Source organism: Eretmochelys imbricata, chromosome 6 (genome assembly GCF_965152235.1).
Source record: "Eretmochelys imbricata isolate rEreImb1 chromosome 6, rEreImb1.hap1, whole genome shotgun sequence".
Classification (NCBI taxonomy): domain Eukaryota; kingdom Metazoa; phylum Chordata; order Testudines; family Cheloniidae; genus Eretmochelys; species Eretmochelys imbricata.
In genome coordinates, this window is record NC_135577.1 from 92,545,156 (window position 1) to 92,566,935 (window position 21,780).

At 47.5% G+C, this 21,780-nt stretch overlaps 1 protein-coding gene across 1 annotated transcript in view; it reads right to left on the reverse strand.

The window, feature by feature from the left end:
• Window positions 1–105: 105 nt before the first annotated feature.
• ISM2 (isthmin 2) overlaps window positions 106–21,780 on the reverse strand; it is a 45,682-nt gene continuing 24,007 nt past the window's right edge. The window contains exons 2-6 of the mRNA XM_077820365.1: window positions 8,434–8,697; window positions 5,761–6,091; window positions 2,511–2,651; window positions 1,622–1,699; window positions 106–623 (exon numbers count right to left, since the gene is read on the reverse strand). Of these exons, the coding sequence (XP_077676491.1) occupies window positions 106–623; window positions 1,622–1,699; window positions 2,511–2,651; window positions 5,761–6,091; window positions 8,434–8,697 (1,332 nt within the window). The remainder of the gene's footprint in view (window positions 624–1,621; window positions 1,700–2,510; window positions 2,652–5,760; window positions 6,092–8,433; window positions 8,698–21,780) is intronic.

Sequence of the window (21,780 nt, forward strand, 5' to 3'; positions counted from 1 at the left end):
CGGGCCCTCACTGCAGTGGAGAGAGAGACAGGCCCCCTGGTGCTCCTGGAGTGTTACGTGGTAGACCTGCCACATCCTGCTCTCCCAGCACTCAGCCAAGCTCTGCTAGTACTCCTTGGCCTCCTGCAGCTGGGAGAGGTACTCCTCCTCAGTGGGGTTATCAGCGCACTGCTGCCCATTGTTGGGGGGCCGAACAGCATGGTACCGGCTCCAGTCCCCCTTGCACAGAATCCAAGGCAGCATGTCCACCTTGTAGTGCAGCTCAGGGGAGAACTCCGTGCTGATGAGGTTGGGGGCGCCGGCCCCCTTGCCCCGGGTGATGAGCTTTGTGTGCTCGTCGTAGCAGCAGTGCTGGGCGGCCAGCGTGGTGCTGTCCAAGGAGAGCATGGAGCGCAGGCAGAAGCGGGCCGTGGGCTTGTAGATGTCCAGCCGCTCCTTGGGCCCACTGGCATCCCGCCAGCGGAAGTTCTTGCCCTGGCCCTCGTCCCGCAGATTCACAGCGCTGTAAACAGCCTCCAATGGGTAGGAGCAGGGGCAGCTGGGCAAATCCGTCAGCACCTTACTCAGATACTTGGTGAGGAAGTCGCTCCTGCAGTTCAGCCACTTCTCACAGCTGTCCACATCTGGAGAAGAGAAACAAGGGCCGGGGGGAGTATAAGCAACCTCCCCACCCAGTGGGTACCTCTCTGAGGTCCAGCCACAGCCCTGGGAATGGAGTTCCACCACAACAGCTGGGCTAACAATCACCATAGCCTCCATGGAGGAGCTGGTACCAGGGGAGGAGATTGCCAGCGACAACCACCCCTGTGCTTGAGGGCAACAGCTGATCAAGAGATGGGGATCAGAAAAGAATCTCTCTCCATGGGATACTGTTGCACAGCAAGGTGCTTAATGTAGGCTCTGCATAATCTCTAAGCATCCAGCACCAGCCACTGTTGGAGACAGGCTACTAGAGCAGCTGGGCCATTGATCTGTTTCAGGAAGGCACATGGCAGAGTGAAATCATCAACAGGAACATGATGCAGTCATTGGTCGTGTCCATACCGCTACAGTCAGTGCAGATGGGACCTTACCCATGCCTATAATCTTTGTTAAAGCTTCACACTGTCTCAAAGTTCAACATGTCTCAGGGACTTCGGTTAGGTTCTGTCTTCACTGCATAATGGAACCAGACTGTAACCAGGCTGTGAGTCCATTGTGCTGTAACTGGGCTTCCCAACATGAGTATAGCTGTAGCATGGACAAGGGCCATAGACTCATATGATTGTGAAAGCACCTAGGTGTGTGGAGCATTAAATCTCAATCTTGCTTCAGGGTGGGACTTCCACTGGGGCATTTCTACCCTTCCCATTATGAAGCCACCCTTGAGTGGAATGCCTAGCACCATGCTAGCACCCTATCAGAACAGCGTGCCTGGCACATGCTAATGCCTAGGTCCCTACGTGGAGAGGGCTGACAACATTTCATGCCTGTGTGGATATTTCAGTGAAGTCCACCAAAACCTGGACCCCTTGGCAGAACACTCCCATCCAGGTAGCAGCATCTCCTCTTTGGGGTGCTGCACCATGAAATCCCTTAGGAGCTGCCAGGGCCCTAATGTACAGATGAGAAATGTGCTGACCTGAGTTGAACATCTCTGTGGTGTTCTCACCCTCAAATGGCGTCTCGTCAGTGGTGAAGACCATCTCCCCATCTGCTCCTTCGGAGATAAAACATACAAGCAAATAGCCAAGATGAACCTCGCAGAGATAATGAATCCCTTTCCAGGGATGGGCCAGCGGTCCTGGCTGGGCTTGGGCATCAGACCCTTGTATTTCTGCCTGCCCCTTCCCTACCTTCACGGTGGCCTACCCCTATGCACAGAAGACCAATGGGATGGTACTGCAAAGAGGATAACACTAAGGGAGTGTAAGATCGCTGGTTGTGATGGATCCTGATGGTTGGAACCAGCTCTCACTAAACTTCCAATGAGGATTTCAGGCTTCATATGTAACAGAGTTTTGAAGGTAGGCAGCAGATTTATGATCCATGGGCTACTTACGGCTGATTGTGGAATGACAAGCCACGCCCTCTCTTCATGATGGAAAGAACCAGCCATTTTTACTGGCTCAGATCAAAAAATTGAAAACTATTACCTCTTCAAGCACTAGCCAGTATCCAAACAGAGGACAAGAGAAGCTGAGTGTTTTAAGGGTTTAGGAGGCAGGCCAAGGACCACAGAGGGATTTGGCCTATGGGTTTCTTTTCTGGGGTGAGTCCCACCTAGATCCCTTCATCATGTTAGAAAGGGATAAAGTTCTCCCTGCCCTGTGGAGATGGAAAATTCCTCAAGTGACCCTCCTGCCCCGAGCCGGGAATCCATACCTCCCCCCTAGCAGAAACAGGATCTTGCTGTGGGAAGGCCCCACTGGGCACATGAGTTTGAGAAACAGCCCCCTAAGGCATTAGGGGAGGCAGAGAAGTGGCTCTGTCTGGAGCACGAGGTGTACAATAGGAGGGGAGAGGCTCACCAGGGCAGCGATACAGGTCGCAGGTTCTCGACTCGGTGGCTGTGCAGGCATAACCACAGGACCGGGTTCTTTTCTGGTTGCCGCTACCACAGGTCACGCTGCAGGGGGACCAAGAGCTCCACTCCTCTTCATCTTCATAGTCTGGGGACAGCAAGAGAAGGACAAAGCATGAAAGTCCTTGTGCAAAGCCCAGATGGGAATGAAGCCTGGAGCTGCTCTGGACTACCCTGCTGGCTTCCTTCTACCTACATCACCCTGCTCCTAGCTCCCCCAGTCCTGCCCTCCTGAGCTGGTCTCTAAAGGGGAGCTGGTTAGAACTCAGGAGAGCACTTGAACAGATTCACAGATTTTTAAAGTTGAAGTCATCTAGTTTGATCTCCTGTATATCAGCAGCCACAGAACTTCACCCGGCTATCCCTGCACTGAGCCCAATAAGAAACATAAGAGTGGCCATACTGGGTCAGACCAAAGGTCCGTCTAGCCCAGTATCCTGTCTTCCAACCATGACCACTGCCAGGTGCCCCCGAGGGAATGAACAGAACAGGTAATCATCCAGTGATCCACCCCCAATGCCCATTTCCAGCTTCTGGCAAACAGGGTAGGGACACCATCCCTGCCCATCCTGGCAAATAGCCATTGATGGACCTATCCTCCAGGAATTTATCTAGTTCTTTTTTGAACCCTGTTGTAATCTTGGCTTTGGCCAAGCACAATAGTTTGTGCTTGGCCACAGCATATTTTTCAGAGAGGCATCCAGTCTTGATCTGAAGATACCAAAAAATAGAGAATCCATCACTTCCCTGTGTAGTTTGTTCCAGGGGTAATCACCCCCACTGTTAAAAATGTGTTCCTTGTTTCTACATGGAATTTATTTAGTTTCAACTTCCAGTCATCAGTTCATGTGATGTCTTTCTCTGCTAGACTGAAGAGCTCTTAAGGACCTTGTATTTCCTCCTTGTGAAGAGACTTCTACCCTGTAATCAAGTCACTTCAATCTTCTTTTTGATGAGCTAACCTGATTGAGCTCTTTAATCACTCACTACAAGGCATTTTCTGCAGCCCTCAAATCATTTTTGTGACACTCTTCTACATCCTCTCCAATTTATCAATATCCTTTTTAAAAATCTGGACACCAGAACTGAATGCAGTATTGGTCTCACCAATGCTGTACACAGAAGCAAAATCACCTTCCCACTCCTACACACTGCTGCTGTTTATACAGTCCAGGGTCGCGTTAGTCCTCTTCACTGGGAGCTTGCACACTATGACCCATCAATCCACTTCAGAGTCAATCCTTTCCAGGATACAGTCCCCCATTCTGTAGGTACACCCTGCATTCCTTGATCCTAGATGTATGACTTTGAATTTGGCTGTATTAAAAGGCATTTTGTTTGAATGGGCCCAGCCAACCAGGCAATCCAGATCACTCTGTGTGACTGCCGAGTCCTCATCATTAATTACCACTCTGCCAATCTTTGTGTCACCCGCAAAGTACATCAGCAGTGATTTTATATTTCCTTCCAGACCATTGATGAAAATGTTGAATAGCATTGCGTGTAGAACCGATTCCTGCAGAACCACTGGAAACACCTCCATTCAATGATGATTTCCCATTGGCCCAATGTGAGAGGGTGAGAGCACATGCATATGGTAAGTACCTTGAGGAATTGCTCACAGCACAGCAGTGAGCCCTGGAGAGGCACATCTGATTCCTCTCAGTGCCCCACTTGGATAGTTCTGGAGGGAGCTGCGTCCAGTCCCCACCACTGTGACACGGGGAGTGCGGGAGAAGTGGAAACACAGGGGACCCTGAACCTTCCCTGAAGTGCCCCCTTCTTCCCCTTTTCTAATTGCCCAGGCTTTTTCATGGATGCCACTCCTGACAAACCCAGGTAGGGGCAGCAGCAGGTGGCTGCACTTGCCCTTGCTGGCACCCTTCTCAGGCTGTGCTTCCTGGGAACAGAATTCAGGCGTCCTGACTCCCAGTCTTAGCCACTAGACCAGTTGTTCCCAAACTTTTGTACTGGTGACCCCTTTCTCTTAGCAAGCCTCTGAGTGCGACCCCCCTTATATTTAACACCATTATAAATGCTGGAGGCAATGCAGGGTTTGGGGTGGAGGCTGACAGCTCGCGATCCCCCATGTAATAACCTTGTGTCCTCCTCAGGGGTCCCAACCCTCAGTTTGAGAACCCCTGCACTAGACCATTCTCCTTCCCAGAGCCAGGAATAGAACCAGAGCCCTAATTCCCACCTTGGCACGCTCTCTCTCAGAGCTGAGAGCAGAACCCTGGAGTCGTGGTGCCCAGTCTTCTTGCGCTAACCATTACACCAGAGTTCAAATTCATTCAGTGGGGAGGGATGCATTCCATGCTTATTGATGGTCCATGGGCTGGATATACATTTAGGACTGCACAGTCCCCTATCCACAACCACCTCCCACTGATGGTAGTGGAGGTTTGCACAGGATCAAGGTTAGAATACAGCCTTGCTGTCGTAACTCATCTTTCAGGTCATTTATTATTTGTTCACTACCTCAATGCCACATCCAGTCTTGCTCACTTCATTCCCACCCCCTGCCCCATTCTATCTGTCAGAGCCATCAGCCATGAGATAGTTAATGCTGACACCGAACGGTCATAGAGTCACAACCGTTAAGTCCAGAAGGGGCCTCTAGTCTGACCTCCTGCGCAACACAGGCCAGAGAACCTTGCCCCCTCATTTCTGCATGGAGCCCATAACTGCTGTTTGAGCTACAGCATATCTTCTGGAAAGGCAGCCAATCTTCATTTAAAGCCTTCAAGTGCTAGAGAACCCACCACATCCCTAGGTAAGTTGTTCCAATGGCTACTTACCTGTATGATTAAAAATCTGTATCTTATTTCTAGTCTGAACATACGTATTCATTAGGCTTTAGCATTAGCAATCCAATCAGCTGGGAATTCAGTTCACACCTCTGAGTTATTTATCTAGGCTGTCTGCAGACTCAGGCAGACTTCACTGTTTTGGTTCCATTTGGAAAGTTTCCTTCACAACCATAGGGGCTAGAAACTTCCTTTTTTTTTTTTTAAACACAAAAGCTGAGATTTATGCAAATCCATCAAGCTGCCATCTGTCTGACATCCCTGCACTGGAACAGGCTGCCCTGTGGATGCACCCAATGCCTTTAATAGGAATCCAGCCCCTCGTGGGCAGGGAGGTGGTCACTGCAGAATTCGGGGGCATCTGCTGAGGGGCAGGGGATGACTCACCATAATTATATTTTTCCTTGAAGATCCAGTTCTTCTGACTCGGCCACCTCTGGTCCCAGTCGCCTCCCACTCCGCTCAGCACTGTCTCCTCCTCTTCCTCATATTCTGCTGTATAATCTTCCTCCTCCTCCTCCTCCTCCTCTCTGTCCAAGCTGTCATCCTCGTCCTCCTCCTCTTCCTCAGTGGGATCCGTATACTCCCAGAAGAGGGGCCAGAAGAGGTCCTTGTGGGACAACCACTCAGAGGAGGTCAGGGACCAGTCATTGCTGGTCTCCTTCAGCAAATCCATCTCTATCTCAGCCTGGGGATCATCCACCACCTCGATGGTTACCTGGGAAGCCAGACAAGAGGCAAGGTGATAAGGGAGGGACCAGCACTGAAGCCAGGGCTCCTGCCTGACTCAGTTGCCGGGGACTTCCTTAAAGGGCAACAAAGGATTTTCCTGTTGGTCCAATAGCTTCCTACTCAGGATCTAGACATTTCAACTAGTTTCCTGCTTTGGCTGGGTTGTGGTATGCTGCAGGATACAGTGCCGGGCCCTGCTAGACTCCTCCCACAGCTGATGGCGCCAATGTGTCATTAAAAAAACCTGACATCCCAGAGTCTGGAGGCAGCGAGAGGCACATTGCATAAAACAAGAACAACCCAGGGGAGGTGCAGGTTTGGTAAACAGTTTGTGAAGCACACTGAGGTGCCGGAGACAGGCAGGGGGTCAAGCAACATAATCCTCCAGGAATAGAAACAGCCCTCGCACACTGAGAGAGGAGGCAGTTTAGTAATGGGATGGGTGCTACGAAGTAAGATCTCCCTGGAGGTTAGCTAGGCCCTTGCTCTGGGAATGGAAAGTAGCAGGACCAGCATTGTGGTGATTGGGTGGGCTGAAACTCCAGCCACACTCCTAGAGAGGCCAAGATTATTTTCTGGCTTGAATCACTAGAGCAGTGAGTTTCGTGGATCTCAACCTAGTTGCAAGCAGACATTCCTCCACAGTACAAAACTCAGCCTGGCACAGCTGGTAGGAGGGACCCAGGACTCGAATAGCAGGGTTTGCTGCAAGAAACAATTGAGGTACATTGGCAGAGGTGTGTGTGGGTAGGCCAGGGCTAGACTAGCAGGAGGTGTTGCAGGTCAGTCAGGAGACATGTTTTGGGGGTGCCTAGCCCAGCCAGGCAGGGTTGGGAAAAATCTCTCCTGACTGCAGAGGGCCAGTGCATAGGCTAGAACTCTTAGAAATGCAGTGCTTGTATCCCCTTAGGAAACAGTCCATGAACCCATCCTTGCTGTAAAGGGAGGAGTTCTAAAAAAGAAGCGAGAGGGGCCAGGAGTACAGAGAATCCTGACTGAGGTGATCTGGAATTTACATGCCAGCATCTCCTGTCCTAAATGGGTGTGGCTTATATGTGCCTGAGGATTATTTGTCAAAATATATGGTATCAGCCTTGCAGATTCTAGGAAATGGGGCCCCCACACAAAAGGTTTCCAATTAGGAGATCAAACAAGGCCAGAGAGAAAACATCTGGTTAATTGACCCCACCGTGCAGTTTGTCTGTGGCACTCCCCAGGGCCTGGGTCCAGTTCCAGTCTGCCACAGTGCCCTCCCCCTGACATTCTCAGCACCCTGCACACATGCTGACGGCCAGGGCCCTGCTAAGGCAGCAATCAGGCCTTTTAGGGATGAAGAAGAAATGGAGATCAAAGCAATTCCGGATACTGGAGGTATTACCCCTCTGCCCAATGAAGTCCACACAGGGCCCCCAGTCCTGCAGCACATCGAGGGAGTGTTCCTGATCAGATCCTTCCCCAGTGGATTTTGTGCCAGCTCTGTACAGGCAGGAGGAAGGTTAGGGGACTTTGTCAATAGGCTCCCCACAATACAAGGTAAACCATGGTAGTGGTTTGCTTCCCATTGCTCCTATGTGCTGGGAGTCTATTTTGGCCTCTCTTCCCCAAGACTCTGGGAAAAATGTATCACCCCAGCCCCTTATATTGCATGGTTTCAGTAAATTGGTGACTTGGATTGGGCAAACTGGGCCAGGCAACATAAGAACCGACCCAAATGGAACCTTTGTTCAGTTTCAGCCTGGAGTCAGGTCCCTTCTCTCATCCATTCCAGACCCACCCACCTCTCCACTCAGATTCCTTCCCACCCGTAAGGATGGGGAGCTATAGCAGATCTCAGTGCCTCCCTGCTGGAGCTTGGGTGTAACAGTCACTGAAAATCTGCCACTGCTTCCCCATTAGTTTGGCCTGAAATGTACAGTGAGCCCATGAGCACAAGCTTCTTAGAGCGAGGGAGTTCCTGTCAGATGTGGCGATACGCGCCAGGAAGTGCCTCACCACTCCCCCCTGGCCTCTGCAAGGCACTTTACCCTAAAAACTGTTGGCGACAGAGCAAGCTGTGGTGGAATCAAGAGCACTGGCGATAACCCAGGCTGAGACCAGCTGTCTGGGATGTTGTATAGATAATAAAATCAGTCCTGTCATGGTGCAGAGGAAGGGGTTTGGGGGCCCTTCTGGTCCCTACCGCACGGCAGATGGATGGGGCCCTCGGCCCAATCAGGTCGTCCCCCGGCCGCTCAAGTGCTTCTATGCTTGCATAATCCAGCCACATTGTTTTTTTGCTCCTGCCCAAAGTGCCCTTGTCCAGCCAGCGACAGAGACTTGTGCTCCTACCTGTATGTTTGGGTTCTGGGCACTCAGGTCAACGTTGGCCAACCCTGGCAGGTTCTGTAAGTCCAGCACAAAGGGTGTGCTCTCCTCCTTGCTAGAGCCACTAGGCCAGAGTGGCACTGGCTGGTTCCTCGCAGCCCGCTGGGACGACCATCGGCGTTTGTGCCGGCGAGGTGCAGCCTGCCCGCTTCGCCTCAGGCTCCGAACCTTGTTGGACTGTGGCATTTCCTCTTCCTGCGTCACACGGGTGTCAGATGAAGTGGAGACCTGGCAATGAAAGAGGCAGCGATGACAGTTCCAACCCCACCCTGACCATCTCCACAGCTACCATTCAGGACTCACTCTACTACATCCTCACACCAGGGACAGGGCAGGAGAGCAGGCACTATGGAGGTGAGCAGCTGCCTGCAAATGCCAAGAAACAGGTCCCCAAAACACACCTACTAAGAACCAACGCAAGGCTGATCGACCCACTATCTCCCTATTCCTCCAAGTGTGGTCTGAGACAGCAAACAGGCCATACAAGCAAAGAACATATTGACTGCTACACTAGATCTGGCCACCAGGGTATCTATTCCACTCTCCTCACACATACCCCTGCAGCACCCAATCGGAGCAATTGCCTATCTAGTCCAATATCCTTGCCACTCTGGAGCAGAGTAATGACTCTGTATGATGTCTGGCATTTCCCTGCTTTCTGCCACATCAGAAACCAATCCAGTATTTGCACCTCTCTGCTATAACACTGTCCCATCTAATCTGGCATTTTGATTTCCCTGCCCAGTTTGCTAGTCCACCTTGATTGGTATCCTCACTTCTGACAATGTCAGAGACCAAATTCTTTGGAGGAAGGACAAAAATCTATAATTCACTTGCCTAGCTGGTCAATATTTTACATGGAGGAAAAATTCCAAAACGCCCCCCACCGTGATCAGCTGCTGCAAACAATCAATTTTCACCCTGAGGCTCGAGATTTGAAAACTTCTAGCTGGAAAATGATAAATGCAAAGATTATTAATGGTCACAAAGTCACCCAGCCCAACACTCATATGTGGTGAATTAAACTGAGGCGAAACTTTCCCAAGATAACCCAGCCATGTAAAAACTATTTACTAGTATCAGAGAAAACAATTTATTTGAAGTTGGTCCAGTAAAAGATATTACCTCACTCGCTTTGTCTCTAGGAACCTCTTGAACAAATCGTCTACTAAAGGTCAATCGGAAAAGAAACTGCTAAAGATGAATGGCTGCATTTTACATTGTAGGAAACAGATAATGAATGGTTAAAGCCCCCCTGTATAGCAGACTATGAAGCAACATAACTTACTTGTAAATGGTACCCGTGACTCAAGCTGTGTGTTAACTGATCTGCTGTCACTCTGCAGACATTTGTATCTATTCTGAGGCACACTGTGCTCACCTCTGCATTACTACTCTGGTCTGGGAGCTGCAGCAAGAAACAGCCTTGTGCCGATGCCATCTCCCAGGAAGCCTGATTCTCAAGAGGCTTCCAGATCAGGATGGGTTAAGGGTGGATTTGGAAAGAAGCAGGATTAACTCCTCCAAATTAAACCACTTGAACCAGGTTCCCCCGTCACTAACCTCTGCGATCGACACACACTGGGACTAAAGGGTGCAAGTCAAAGGGGCTGCAAGCTTCAGTGCATCAGAGAAATCGGAGATGGGAACAACCTGTCAAGCTCTCTGCACCCCACTCCTCGCTCAACCAATGCAGGCTTCCCTAAAGAAGGTTCTCCAGTGGTCTAGGATTTAACTTTCCAACCTATGTGCCTTCCACCCTGCCTGATTCCCCAGCTTAGTGCATCTCACAGGTAGCAGATATTTCCTGATGCCCAGCCTAAATTCCCCTTTGTTCCTAGCTCTCTTCCCTGGCACCACCAAACCCTCCTTCCCCTCCATGAGCCCAGACTGTAGCTGCAGGAAAAGGAAGAGGGAGAAGCTCCCCTCCCCACCAGGGAGACAGAACGGCACTTTTACCTGCAATTAGGGCCAGATGGTTTGGGGAGGGACTCCCCTTCCTTTCATCCTGATCACTGGAGCACTTCAAAGAGAGCTGGAGCCAGGCCAGGTTCACATGAGCGCACATACAGCATGTCGGCCAGGCTTGTTCCTGCACATCAAAGGCCTGCTGCCTGTCTCCCCCTCCCCCAGAGAAAGGAAGGGAGCAGCGGGGACACTGCTGGTCCCTTTGCTGTTTATCAGAGTGGAGCTGGCTGTGGCAAAGAGACTGCGACAGCTTTGTCCAGATGGGCCCCTGCGTACAGGTTTGAGGGAGGTTCTGGGTGAATATTCCATGTGTGGGGAGAGTCGCTGCTCTGTCCTGGAGGAATGATCAGGGAGGATGGATATTTGGCCCAGAACTTTGTTTGAATTGATCCAGCTCTGATCCCACTGCCCTAGACAAGCAATGGCTCCAATTTAAGACATCCATGGCCCCAGGGTTTTGTTTGGGGTCTGTCCGTCCCTCTGATTTGATATCCCGTTGTGGGAAAGGCAGGACAGGGGTTTTCTATATTCGCCAAGCAGATGTGGCAACTCAGTTAACTCTCCCACCACGTCAGCTAGGGCTGTGCAGCAGCAGGGCATGGTGGGTCCTACTGCCAAGGTGGGGTTAACACTCTGAGGTTTGGGTTCAAAACATAAAGAACAATCAGTTCCAACCACTTTGGAGAACCTCAAAGCCCAGCCCATGGATTGCCTCTCTCCTCCAGCCCCCAGCCCCAGACAGATTTCACCCACAAAACTGTGGCCCCTGGAATGCTGCTACCCTCAGCCCCTACCAAATGCAACAAGCCAGCCCCTGGATCGCCACCACCACCACCCACTCCACAGCGGGCCAGGGCCAGGAGTTAGTTGAGAGCAAGCACCACAAGGAGATGCTGTATAGATTTCACAAGATTCACCACACACCCGTGAGCTGAAACAGCTCAGAGGAAAGGCCAAGTCCAACCAGACACGAAGTGCCGTCAGTATTTCCAAGGTTCCTCCACAATGCGACTCACTGTGGAATTCAAGCCTTTCTGTTTCTGGATTGTGACTTGCATCATGCTAAGCCATTTCGACCCTAGGCTTCCCTACTAGGTGGCTCAAGACACTGGAAATAAGTCATTACTAATCCACCGCAGCGTCTGAGTGCATTTCACTCCTAGGCTGCTGATCAGTCAGTGAATGTCTTCACCCTTTGAGGGCTATTTGCTACCTGCAATATCCCAGTCCAGCTCTTAGTGAGAAAAGCATCCACATCATAAAGGTCAGCATCACAGTTAGCCCTTCTCAGCAGAGAGGCTGAGGATGAATAGGCCACAGGCCATGAACTCTTATCCTACGGGGATTCCTCCTGGGCAGGTTGAGGCACCAACAGAGGGTAATGTGACAGAAAATGAACCTGTTTCATGGATAAAGAGACCCTTGTCACTAGGTCTGTCAATAGGACATCTTTCACTAGCACTATATTTTCACCAAACTGTACATTAAACCTTGTATTACAGTAACACACAGCACTGCAAGAAAGTCAAGTCAATAAAACACTGGTGATACATAGCCCTTTTATAGGGCTTTTCAACTGTAGGCCTCAAAGTGCTTAACAAAGGCATGTAGGCATCATCATCCCCACTTTACACATGTGGAAACTGAGGCACAATGCAGGGAAGTGTCCGTCACACAAGAAGTCACAGTGACAGAGCCTGGAGAAACCCAGCTCTCCTGACTCCCACTCTTCTGCCCTATCACTGGCCAACACTGCCTGGTTCAGATTTTATACCCTCACCAGCTCAGGAAATTCAGATTCTGGTTCCCACAGGGTTAACATAATTCTGCTGAAGGAGACCTGGAAAGAGCTGATGGACTGAGAGATTGCCAGATTTAAGAAACCCCTCACCCATTTACCAAGCATAAAGTACTCTGGAATCACTAGGGTCTAGTGGGATGGTCTATCAGATGGCCCAAATCTTACACTCCTGGGTGCACTTCAATCAGAAGCTGATGCACTGAACATGCTCACTGTTTGATTTCAAACATTCAGTAACTCTACTTCAAAACCAGTTCCCTTTGCTATTCTACCAACATCCCATGCCTCAATGCCAAACCACAACGCACTCCTAGCATCCTTAATCTCAAATGAGGAACTAGTCAGGGGCACCCCCCACCCCATCCCTATCTTGCGCACAGTGGCCATTGAGCTCCTGGCAATATCAGCATGCCCAGACCCTAATATTTTAAGGACTGAAGTAAGCCCTCAGACATAATTTTTGAATTTGCCAGTCACTTAATAATATTCACCAAATTGCCCAGCACATCTCCCCAACAATTCAGTGATCTTCTCAAACAGTTGTGGGGGTGAGTGGGTGTCTCTTTGAAATCAAAAAAGGTTTGTATATATCAGAAGCAATCCCTACTGGCCAAGTTTCAGCACAGTATCCCATGCAAAGGCAGAGGTGACAAATAAGGGTTGATAGTGTGCGGGGGGCGGGGAGGGGAAAGGGCGGCAGCTGATTTTGAACACTGTGAGCTGGGTAGATGACATGTCAAAAGACGAGTCCTCTAATGAAGGAATTATTGATGCCAAGGATCTCACGTGAAATTTTAGCTTTCAAATGAACTAGTTGAACTGTCGTAGATCAAGAATTGGTCTCCATCCCCCATTCTTCTTGGGGATCAGGAAGTAGAATCCCTTCCCTTGAGGTTGAGGTGGAACCCTTTCTATGGCTCCCCTGAGGAGAAGGGAGTTCACCTCTTGTCATAGAATCTCCTCGTGAGAGTGGTCCCTTAAAAGGAACTGAGAAGGGTGTTTGTGAATAGGAGATACCAGAAACTCGATCAGATAACCATCATGAATAATCTCTAATACCCATTTATCTGTAGGTAAGGCCCTCCAGTGTGTCTGCAAATTTAATAAGGTGGCCTCCAAATATTAGGGGAGGGGAATGAAATGGCATCAGTAAGGGGATGTGGGTCTCAGCAGTCCCGTCAAAAGAAACTCTTCGCTTGGGGGGTTAGAGTATGATGTGGTGGTGGATGTTGCAGAGGCTGGGTTCCTGGGTCTATAAAATGCTGTCTCATGCATGGTGGCTCCTGAGGACAATGATGGTAAAATGGCTGAAAAGGCGGTCTTGCCCTATACCCCTCTGTCTCATGTTTTCTCTTAGGGGCAGGGCTGTAAAAGCCCAGAGAGCAAAGCATTGACCTTTAGTCTTTAAGGGAGCGGAGAGACTCCACCATCTTCTCATAAAAGAGGTTGATAGTATCAAAGGTCAGATTTAGGATGGTACTCCACAACTGTCTAGGGAAACCTGAGAATTGCAACCATGAGTTCTTCCTCATAACTATGGCTATAGCCATCCCCCTAGAAACAGAATCTGCTGCTTCCAGTGTGGTTTGGGGGGGAATTTTGGCCACCAGCCTGCTTTCATCCACTAAGCCCTGGAAGCAGGCCCTATCATCCTCAGGGAGCTTGTCCTTGAATTCCAAAAAAATATTATAGTTGGTAAAATCATATTTGGCCCAAAGGACCTGGAAATTTGAGATCCAGAACAGGAGGGAGGTGGAAGAGAAGACTTTTCTTCCTAGTAGGTTGAGTCACTTATGTCCCTTATTAGAGGGAGTAGACTTTGGATGCTGTTGCTTGGACCGATCTGTAGCCACCTGCATCACCAAAGAGTTAGGCACTGGGTGAGATAAATCTCTCCCTCCCCATGCCATCGGCTACCGCCTGTCCCTTGGCCAATCATCTCTGGTCAGGGGACAGAACCCTGATGACTTGGGGCTCGTGCTCCCTCTGTCTGACACCACAGAGGCTCTGACTCCTCCAACAAGAAAGCCAGAAGCCTGATCTCCGGAAGAACCAATGGTACCTATGGTTGCACTTCAAGTCTGGCAGAGAGGATGGGGACTCTGCCTTGCAAGAACAGTCTCTTCCTCTGAAATATCCACATCCCAGAATAGAGACAGTTGCGGTAGGAGGGATGAATGTGGGCAGGGAAGATGTCCTCTGGGGAGCCATAGGTTTTCAGAATGCCCTGGATTACCAGAAGAGTCCATCAGCAGAGCCATTGGAAACAGACAGTGGGGTGGGAGGAGGTATTGTTTCATATTCTCTGTGTATATATAAAGTCTGCTGCAGTTTCCACAGTATGCATCTGATGAAGTGAGCTATAGCTCACGAAAGCTCATGCTCAAATAAATTGGTTAGTCTCTAAGGTGCCACAAGTACTCCATTTCTTTTTGAGAGTTTCTCTGGTCACTGTGGCAGTCAGCTTCCTCTGGGGCCGTGTTACTTCTGGGTACCACATCAGCTCTAAAAGTAGATGGGAGTGCCAGGAGCCATTTATCCCAGGTCTTTACCATAGTCACTGATGTCCATACCCTTGCATGCCTCCTTCTCCTGTTGAGAAGATTTACTCAGACCTAAATCCTTTGTGCCCATGCAAGCCAGCTCCCCCACTTTGATGGGGTCAGGAAGTGATCCTTTCTCTTCAGGAACTTGTCCTTATGTCTTGGAAAATGCCCCTTATTCTCATGTGAATCCTTCTCTTTAGGCTTAACAGTCTTAGCCTCCATTCCCAAGCTAATGCCTGCTTGTTGAGACTGATGTACGAGGGGTTCCCCAGCCTGGATCTGAGTAGGGTTTCATTGCCTTCTCCACAAGATGTTTTCTGAGACTCATGAGACTGGGGAGGAAAAGGGCAGCAGACACTGCACTTGCCAGAATTATGAACCTCATCCAGGCAGTAGGCAGAGTTGATATTTGTCGCTCACTGAAAAGGAGTGAGGGCAGAAAATACAGTTCTTGAATCCTGGGACTCTGGGCATAATCCCAGGGGGAAAAGGTCCTGGGTGGATGTAACAGGGTGCAACTCAACACTGCGGCGCCTCCTGCTGGCCGCCTTGGGAATTAGCTCTATGGCCTCTTCTGGTGATGTTTCGCCTGCCAACACCTCTGGTCCTGGACCCGTGTCGCACCAAGGACCATGGCGTCCTCTTCAGAACACATCCCTCTGGCTGTGCCTCACTCTATGTTCCCCCATTCTGGAGGAATGTACCACAGTCCGGCAACCCAGTCACTTACTCAGTGGCGAGTGTGGGGGCAATTGGGGCCCACTCACTTCTCTGGGTCCTGGTCCAGGGACCCTGTAGATGGCAGCCATGTGCTGCATCCCCTCAAACCTCTCAGTCTACTTTCCTGGGCCACTTCCCTGCAGCTCCAGCACCACCTCCTCCCTTATCTCAGGGCCTCAGCATGCCAGCAGTCAGCTGGGAGCTCGCTCTCACTCCCCTGATCCTGCCCTGCACTGCTCTGTCCAAGGTGCTAGTGGTGTTTTTCCTGCAAGGCAGGCAGTCCTCCCTTCTCCAGCTCCAGGGAGCAACTGAACCTGCTCTGCCCTGCAACTCTTCTTATGTGGGCCAGCCCAGCTCTGACTGGCTGCTCCTCACAGTTCCTCTCTAATTGGATGCCTCCTGAGCAGCCTCCCTAGGACTCTGTTAACCCATTTATAGGCCAGTATGGAGTGGGGAAGAAAAAGGGAAAACCACTATCCAACTATGCTGTGTAGAATAGACTATGCTATAAAAATACTAAAAACTACTAAAGCTGCTCAGAACTAACTATATACAATGTCTTACAGCAATGATGCCGTAAAAGCTGAGCAGAGGACACCGAAGATTCCAACTCAGATCACGTGGTGCTAAGAAGGAATTGGTCAGGCATTGGCCTGCACCACCTTTTATGCCCTTGGTGTGGTGCACGAGGAGAGCATTTGTGGGCCAGTGGACACTGCTTACAAAAAATTCCCAGACTCAGGAACACAGTGTGCATGTGTACCCCATGTGTGGAACACCTACAGGGACCATCACTTGAAGAAGAACCTGAAGACATCAATAAGTCAGTCCTTCCCACTGTGCCCCAGCACAAGAGCCAGCAACACAAGGTGCCTCACTACCACCAAAAATAAAGTGACTTTCCACTTCAATTTATAAGTAGTTATTGGAGAGAGTTTTGAATATTGTCAATGTCTTGCGGTTTTATAAACTGAACTAAAAAAAGTGATGACCGCAATTCTCTTTGGTGACTCTCACGCTAACTATACACGTTAAGTTGCATTCCATATAATCATTAGCAGTATATTTCCTACAGACCTGCATAGGCCTGTCTGGTATATATCAGTTACTAGTGTTGTTTTTAAAAAGTTTTGGTTGTTTAATTACTTCTGATAAAGTTATTTTTGTTTGTTTAAAAAAGGTTTTGAAATTTTAAATAAAAAAAGTATGAAAAAACCCAAGAAGGAAACAAAAAAACTTTATTCCTTCAGCCTACTCACTGAAGATTCTATAAACGCTTCTTTCTGGTCATTTTTCTCAAGCTCTCTCTACTGTTCTCAAGTATGTATTGCATCTAACTCACCTCTGCTGTGAACAATTAACATTTCATACAACACATGTCAAGCAGCTGCAAACAAACCCATGCATGAATTATTGAAGGGGAAAAAAGAGGGGTCTTTGCTATTTTTTTAAGCAGAATACTTTTTTTTTTTCACCTACATGCACCTCATTAAAAACCAACTGTATGGATTTTGATCAATGTTCCAAATAAGTTTCCCTTTGAACTGAAAGCAAGCAAGAGAAATTTTCAGCCCAAGAGGAACATTTTTTGAGAAAGTTATAAAACTGCTGAACACAGGGGTTTTAGAACCAGACTCGGTGTGATTCCTTTACAGAACAGATCCTGAACAATTCCCACTGCCCGTGAGTGGCAGAAAAGGGTGGGGTGCAATCTGTTTCACAACATTCTTAAGATTCTTAAAATACAAGAAAACCCCCAAATAACTTTAACAGCATATTAGCTAACAAGAATAACATTTTATTCATAGATTCCAAGGCCAGAAGGGACCATTGTGGTCATCTGGTCTGACCTCCTGTATAACACAGGCCAAAGAACTTCCCCAAAATAATTCCTAGAGCGTCTTTCAGAAAAACATCCAATCTTGATTGTTTTCAGAGTAACAGCCGTGTTAGTCTGTATTCACAAAAAGAAAAGGAGTACTTGTGGCACCTTAGAGACTAACAAATAGACAAATAAATTGGTTAGTCTCTAAGGTGCCACAAGTACTCCTAATCTTGATTGTAAAATTCCCAGCACTGGAGAATCCGCCATGACCCTTGGTAAATTGTTCCAATGATTAATTAGCCTCACTGTTTAAAAAGGACGTCTTATTTCCAATCTGAATTTGTTTAGTTTCAACTTCCAGCCACCGGATCACGTTATACCTTTCTCTGCTAGACTGAAGAGCCCATTATCAAATATTTGTTCCTCATGTAGATACTTAGACTGTATTCAAGTCACCCCTTAACTTTCTCTTTGTTTAGCTAAATACAGTTATAGACTCAAGGAGCTCAAGCTATGGCATGTTTTTCTCGTCCTTTATCATTATAAGGGCTCTTCTCTAAACCCTCTCACATGTATTAACATCCCTCTTTAATTGCGGATACCTAACCTGGACACAGCATCCCAGCAGCCGTCAGACCAGTGCCAAGTACAGAAGTAAAACAACTTTTCCACTTGCTTATACTAGTCTAGTTCTTCAATCAAAAGATGTTGTGTGGTTGTGACAATTGAATTTCTCAGCAAAATACTGTCTCCCACTGAACAGAATTATTCTGTAATAGAAAAGGAATGTTTGGACTGTACAACTCAGATCCTACCTGTTTAATTGAGGCATTCAGGGTATTAACAGACTATTCAATTCACCATTAGTATGGCTCCATAGAACAAAAGGAACCTGCTTCATGTTGCTATGCTGGAGCATAGCTTTGCAGGAATTTACAAAAATTAAACATATTGAGGGGCTGGAGAACAAAATAGCTGATGTCCTATCCACAAAATAGGGAGCAAAGTTGAAGCTTATGTCATGTCCAATTGCCAAAACTCCAGCATCGGACCCACAACAGAGGTGTGACAATCAGGGTATGGCACCCTAAGGGGAGAACAGAAGGTTTAAACCCCCAAAATGAGCAGTTAAACCAAATGATTGCATATGGTATTATTGTACTATAAAAGTATATTGAGTAAGGTCTTTTATGAAAGCTTGTAATGTTTTGAACTTGATGGTCATTATGAAATATATACAGACTGTGATTATGAATCTATGTATTTATAGATAGAGAAACCTATGCTCATGTTCTGTGGTGAAATTTTAGCTACACCTCACATCAGGGAGGTGAGCAGTCAAGTGGGAGAGGTACCCCCCAAGCTAGGTGTTTACAGGAAACCAGCTTCAGGCAACCATCTATTGTCCAGCTCAAGAAAGGACAATGGTGGACCATTAAAGTTAATGGAAAAACATTGAGACAACTGGGCATTTCCCCACTTTGAATATCTATATTGACTGAAGAAAAAAACTGCAAAATGGAACGGGTTTGAAGTGAAATCCATCCAGAAACTGAGGGATAGCCTCCAAGTGGAAAGCTGTCTGTGAACGCAAAATCCCCCCTCTAGCTAAGGGTGCAATGGGAAACTGTTCAAAGGCAATAGGTAATTTATATTAGAAAAGGGATTTTGTTTAATATGGAAATGGAAAGCCTGTGGGTGCATCTTTATGTTTATGATTATCTGTGCAACTTGTATGTGTTTGCTTTCCCTTACTATTTCATCTTCGACTCCAGGATTTTTCTATTAAATAAATTGTATGTTTATTTTTAGCCCAAGCAGGTCTCTGGAGTGAAAACTGTGTGGAGTGGGGCACCACAGTGGACTGATAACTGGGAACTGGTTTCACACTCTCGGCAGTGACAAACAGGAAGGGAACAGTCCAAATATCTGGTAATTAAGAACTCGGGGAAGATGAATTTGGGGAGACTCAGGACTGGAAGTGCTGTTGGGGTCACCCTGCAAGGAGAAAGTAGGCTGGTGAGAGCCAGGGTGAGACCTTGTGCTTGCAAGCAAGATACTGGTGTCAGGGATCTGAACTGTAGCCACATAGCACCAATGCACCCTGAAGTTACAGGGCAGACCCCATTGACCCTCTGGGAGATTCCCCAAGAGGTCACAGTGATACCAAGTCAAATGCCTTACAGAAATCTAAGTATATTACATCAACGATATTGCCATTATCAAACTTGTGATCTCATTCAAAAAAGATATCAAGTTAGTTTGACAGGATCTACTTTCCACAAACCCATATTGATTGGCATTAATTATATTATCCTCCTTTAATTCTTTATTAACTGAGTCCAGTATCAACCACTCTATTATTTTGCCTGGGATTGATGCCACACTGACAGGACTAGAATTACCAAAATTATCCCATTTACCCTTTTTAAATATTGGAACAACATTAGTTTTCCTCTAGTCTTCTGGACCTTCCCGAGTCCCCCATGAGTTATTGAAAATTAACTTCAGTGGTCCAGTTAGCTCATCAGCCAGTTCTTTTAAAACTCTTGGATATATGTTATCTGGACCTGCTGATTTTAAAATGTCTAAATTCAGTAGCTGCAGGTCAAAATCCTTCTGAGATACTAATGGAACGGAAAGGGTGTTATCATATATTATGACTACATCATCTGTTTTTTCCCCAAATACAGAACAGAAACATTTATTGAACACTTTTGCCTTTTCTGCATTATTATTGATAATTCTACCATTTCTATCTAATAATGGATCAATACCATTATTAGGATTTTTTTTTTCCTATTATACTTAAAAAATCCTTCTTACTGTCTTTAATTCTACTGGCTATAGATTTCTCCTTGTGACCCTTTGCTTCCCTTGTCAATTTTCTACAATTCTTAGTTTCTGATTTACATTCATTACTATCAATATTTTATTCCTTCCTTCACTTTCCCTCGAAACTATGTCAGTTTTTTAACCAATACAGCCTTCTGACTCAACTTTTGGGCATCTAGTAAATGTTCATGTAACTCACACCCACTCAGTGTAGCACTTTGTCCCCCTCTAGTGGTGGCTGTGCCACAAATAGAGGTTGATGGCCTTGCTACAGCTTTGGCTAACTGACCTGGGTCTTTAGACCAGGCTATAGACGATCATGCTTTAAGGTCCAGAGGCCCCAGGATCCATGCTGCTGCTGACCCTTTGAGGGATAAGGTGTTCCATTCTTAGGAAAAGTCAGCTGTGTACCAATTTTACTTGTGATGGTCACCTGGCCATTCTCACCACCTACTTCACAGATTGTTCAAATCTCCACTGAAATTATTATTTCTAGACACACAAAAGCATAGCAGGTATTGTGACATTTAACTCCATATTCTTTATGAAAATATACTTATGATATGAATATGACATAACTTTATGCAAGATGGGTCTTGTAAGATATCATTGGAAAGGTTATAATTTACTGAATGTGATTATCCAATTTGTATGCCATACCATTTCTGTATCTCAAGTTAGGAATATTGACTGTGTGTCTGTATTTCAACTATGCTACTTTGGGTGACGCCTACTTCAAAAAAACTTCAGGTACAACAATGGAAAAGCCAGACAGGGTTGATGACCCATCAGCGAGGACAATGGACTGTGAAAAGGCTTGACCTTCCTGCAGATGCTCCATGCTGCCACTGACTCATGGATGCTGTGATACTACAGAGTCAGGTGGTCTTGTCACCTGATACTAAACATTACCTGGGACTCCTTGTAACTGTCCACTGGAAGGGAAGGCGGGGTGTCAAGTCTGGGAAACAAAGGATTCCCGCCTTATGTAAAGCCTATTTAAGGGTGGGGAGGAAGGCAAATGGGGCTCCTCCTCTCCCTGGCCTGTCTGCCCAAGAAGAAAGACTGCTAAAGCCACCTGAAGGGAAGGCGGGCGGGAGTCCAGTCTGAAAAGAAATATAACTGGAACTCTGAACCACAGAAACTTTGCAACCTGCCTAAAATAACATTTAGGGTGCAAATTTACATTTTGTAACCTGTTTCTTAAGTATATTAAGCTTAGCTGCATACTTTGTTTTATTTGCTCAATAATCTGCTTTGTTCTGTCAGTTATCTCTTATATTCACTTAAAAAACCATATTTCTTGTTTATAATATAACCCAGTTTATGTAATTTCTAACTGGGGGTGGGGACAAGAAGTTATGCATATTTCCATCTCCATTGAGGGAGGTGGCGAATTAATAAAAGCTCTGGGTTTGTACCCCTTAAAGAGAGTGGGCACCAGTGTGTTGGGGCGATTCCCTAAGGCTGAATCTTTCCAGAGCGGATCTCTGTCTTTCTGTGCAGCTGGGTGTGGCCCTGCCTGTGCGCTTGGCTGGAAGAGGCTGGGGAGCCTACCCCAGCAAGGCCAGGTATAGGGGACCCAGGCTGACTCAGTGGCATCCTGGCACACCAGG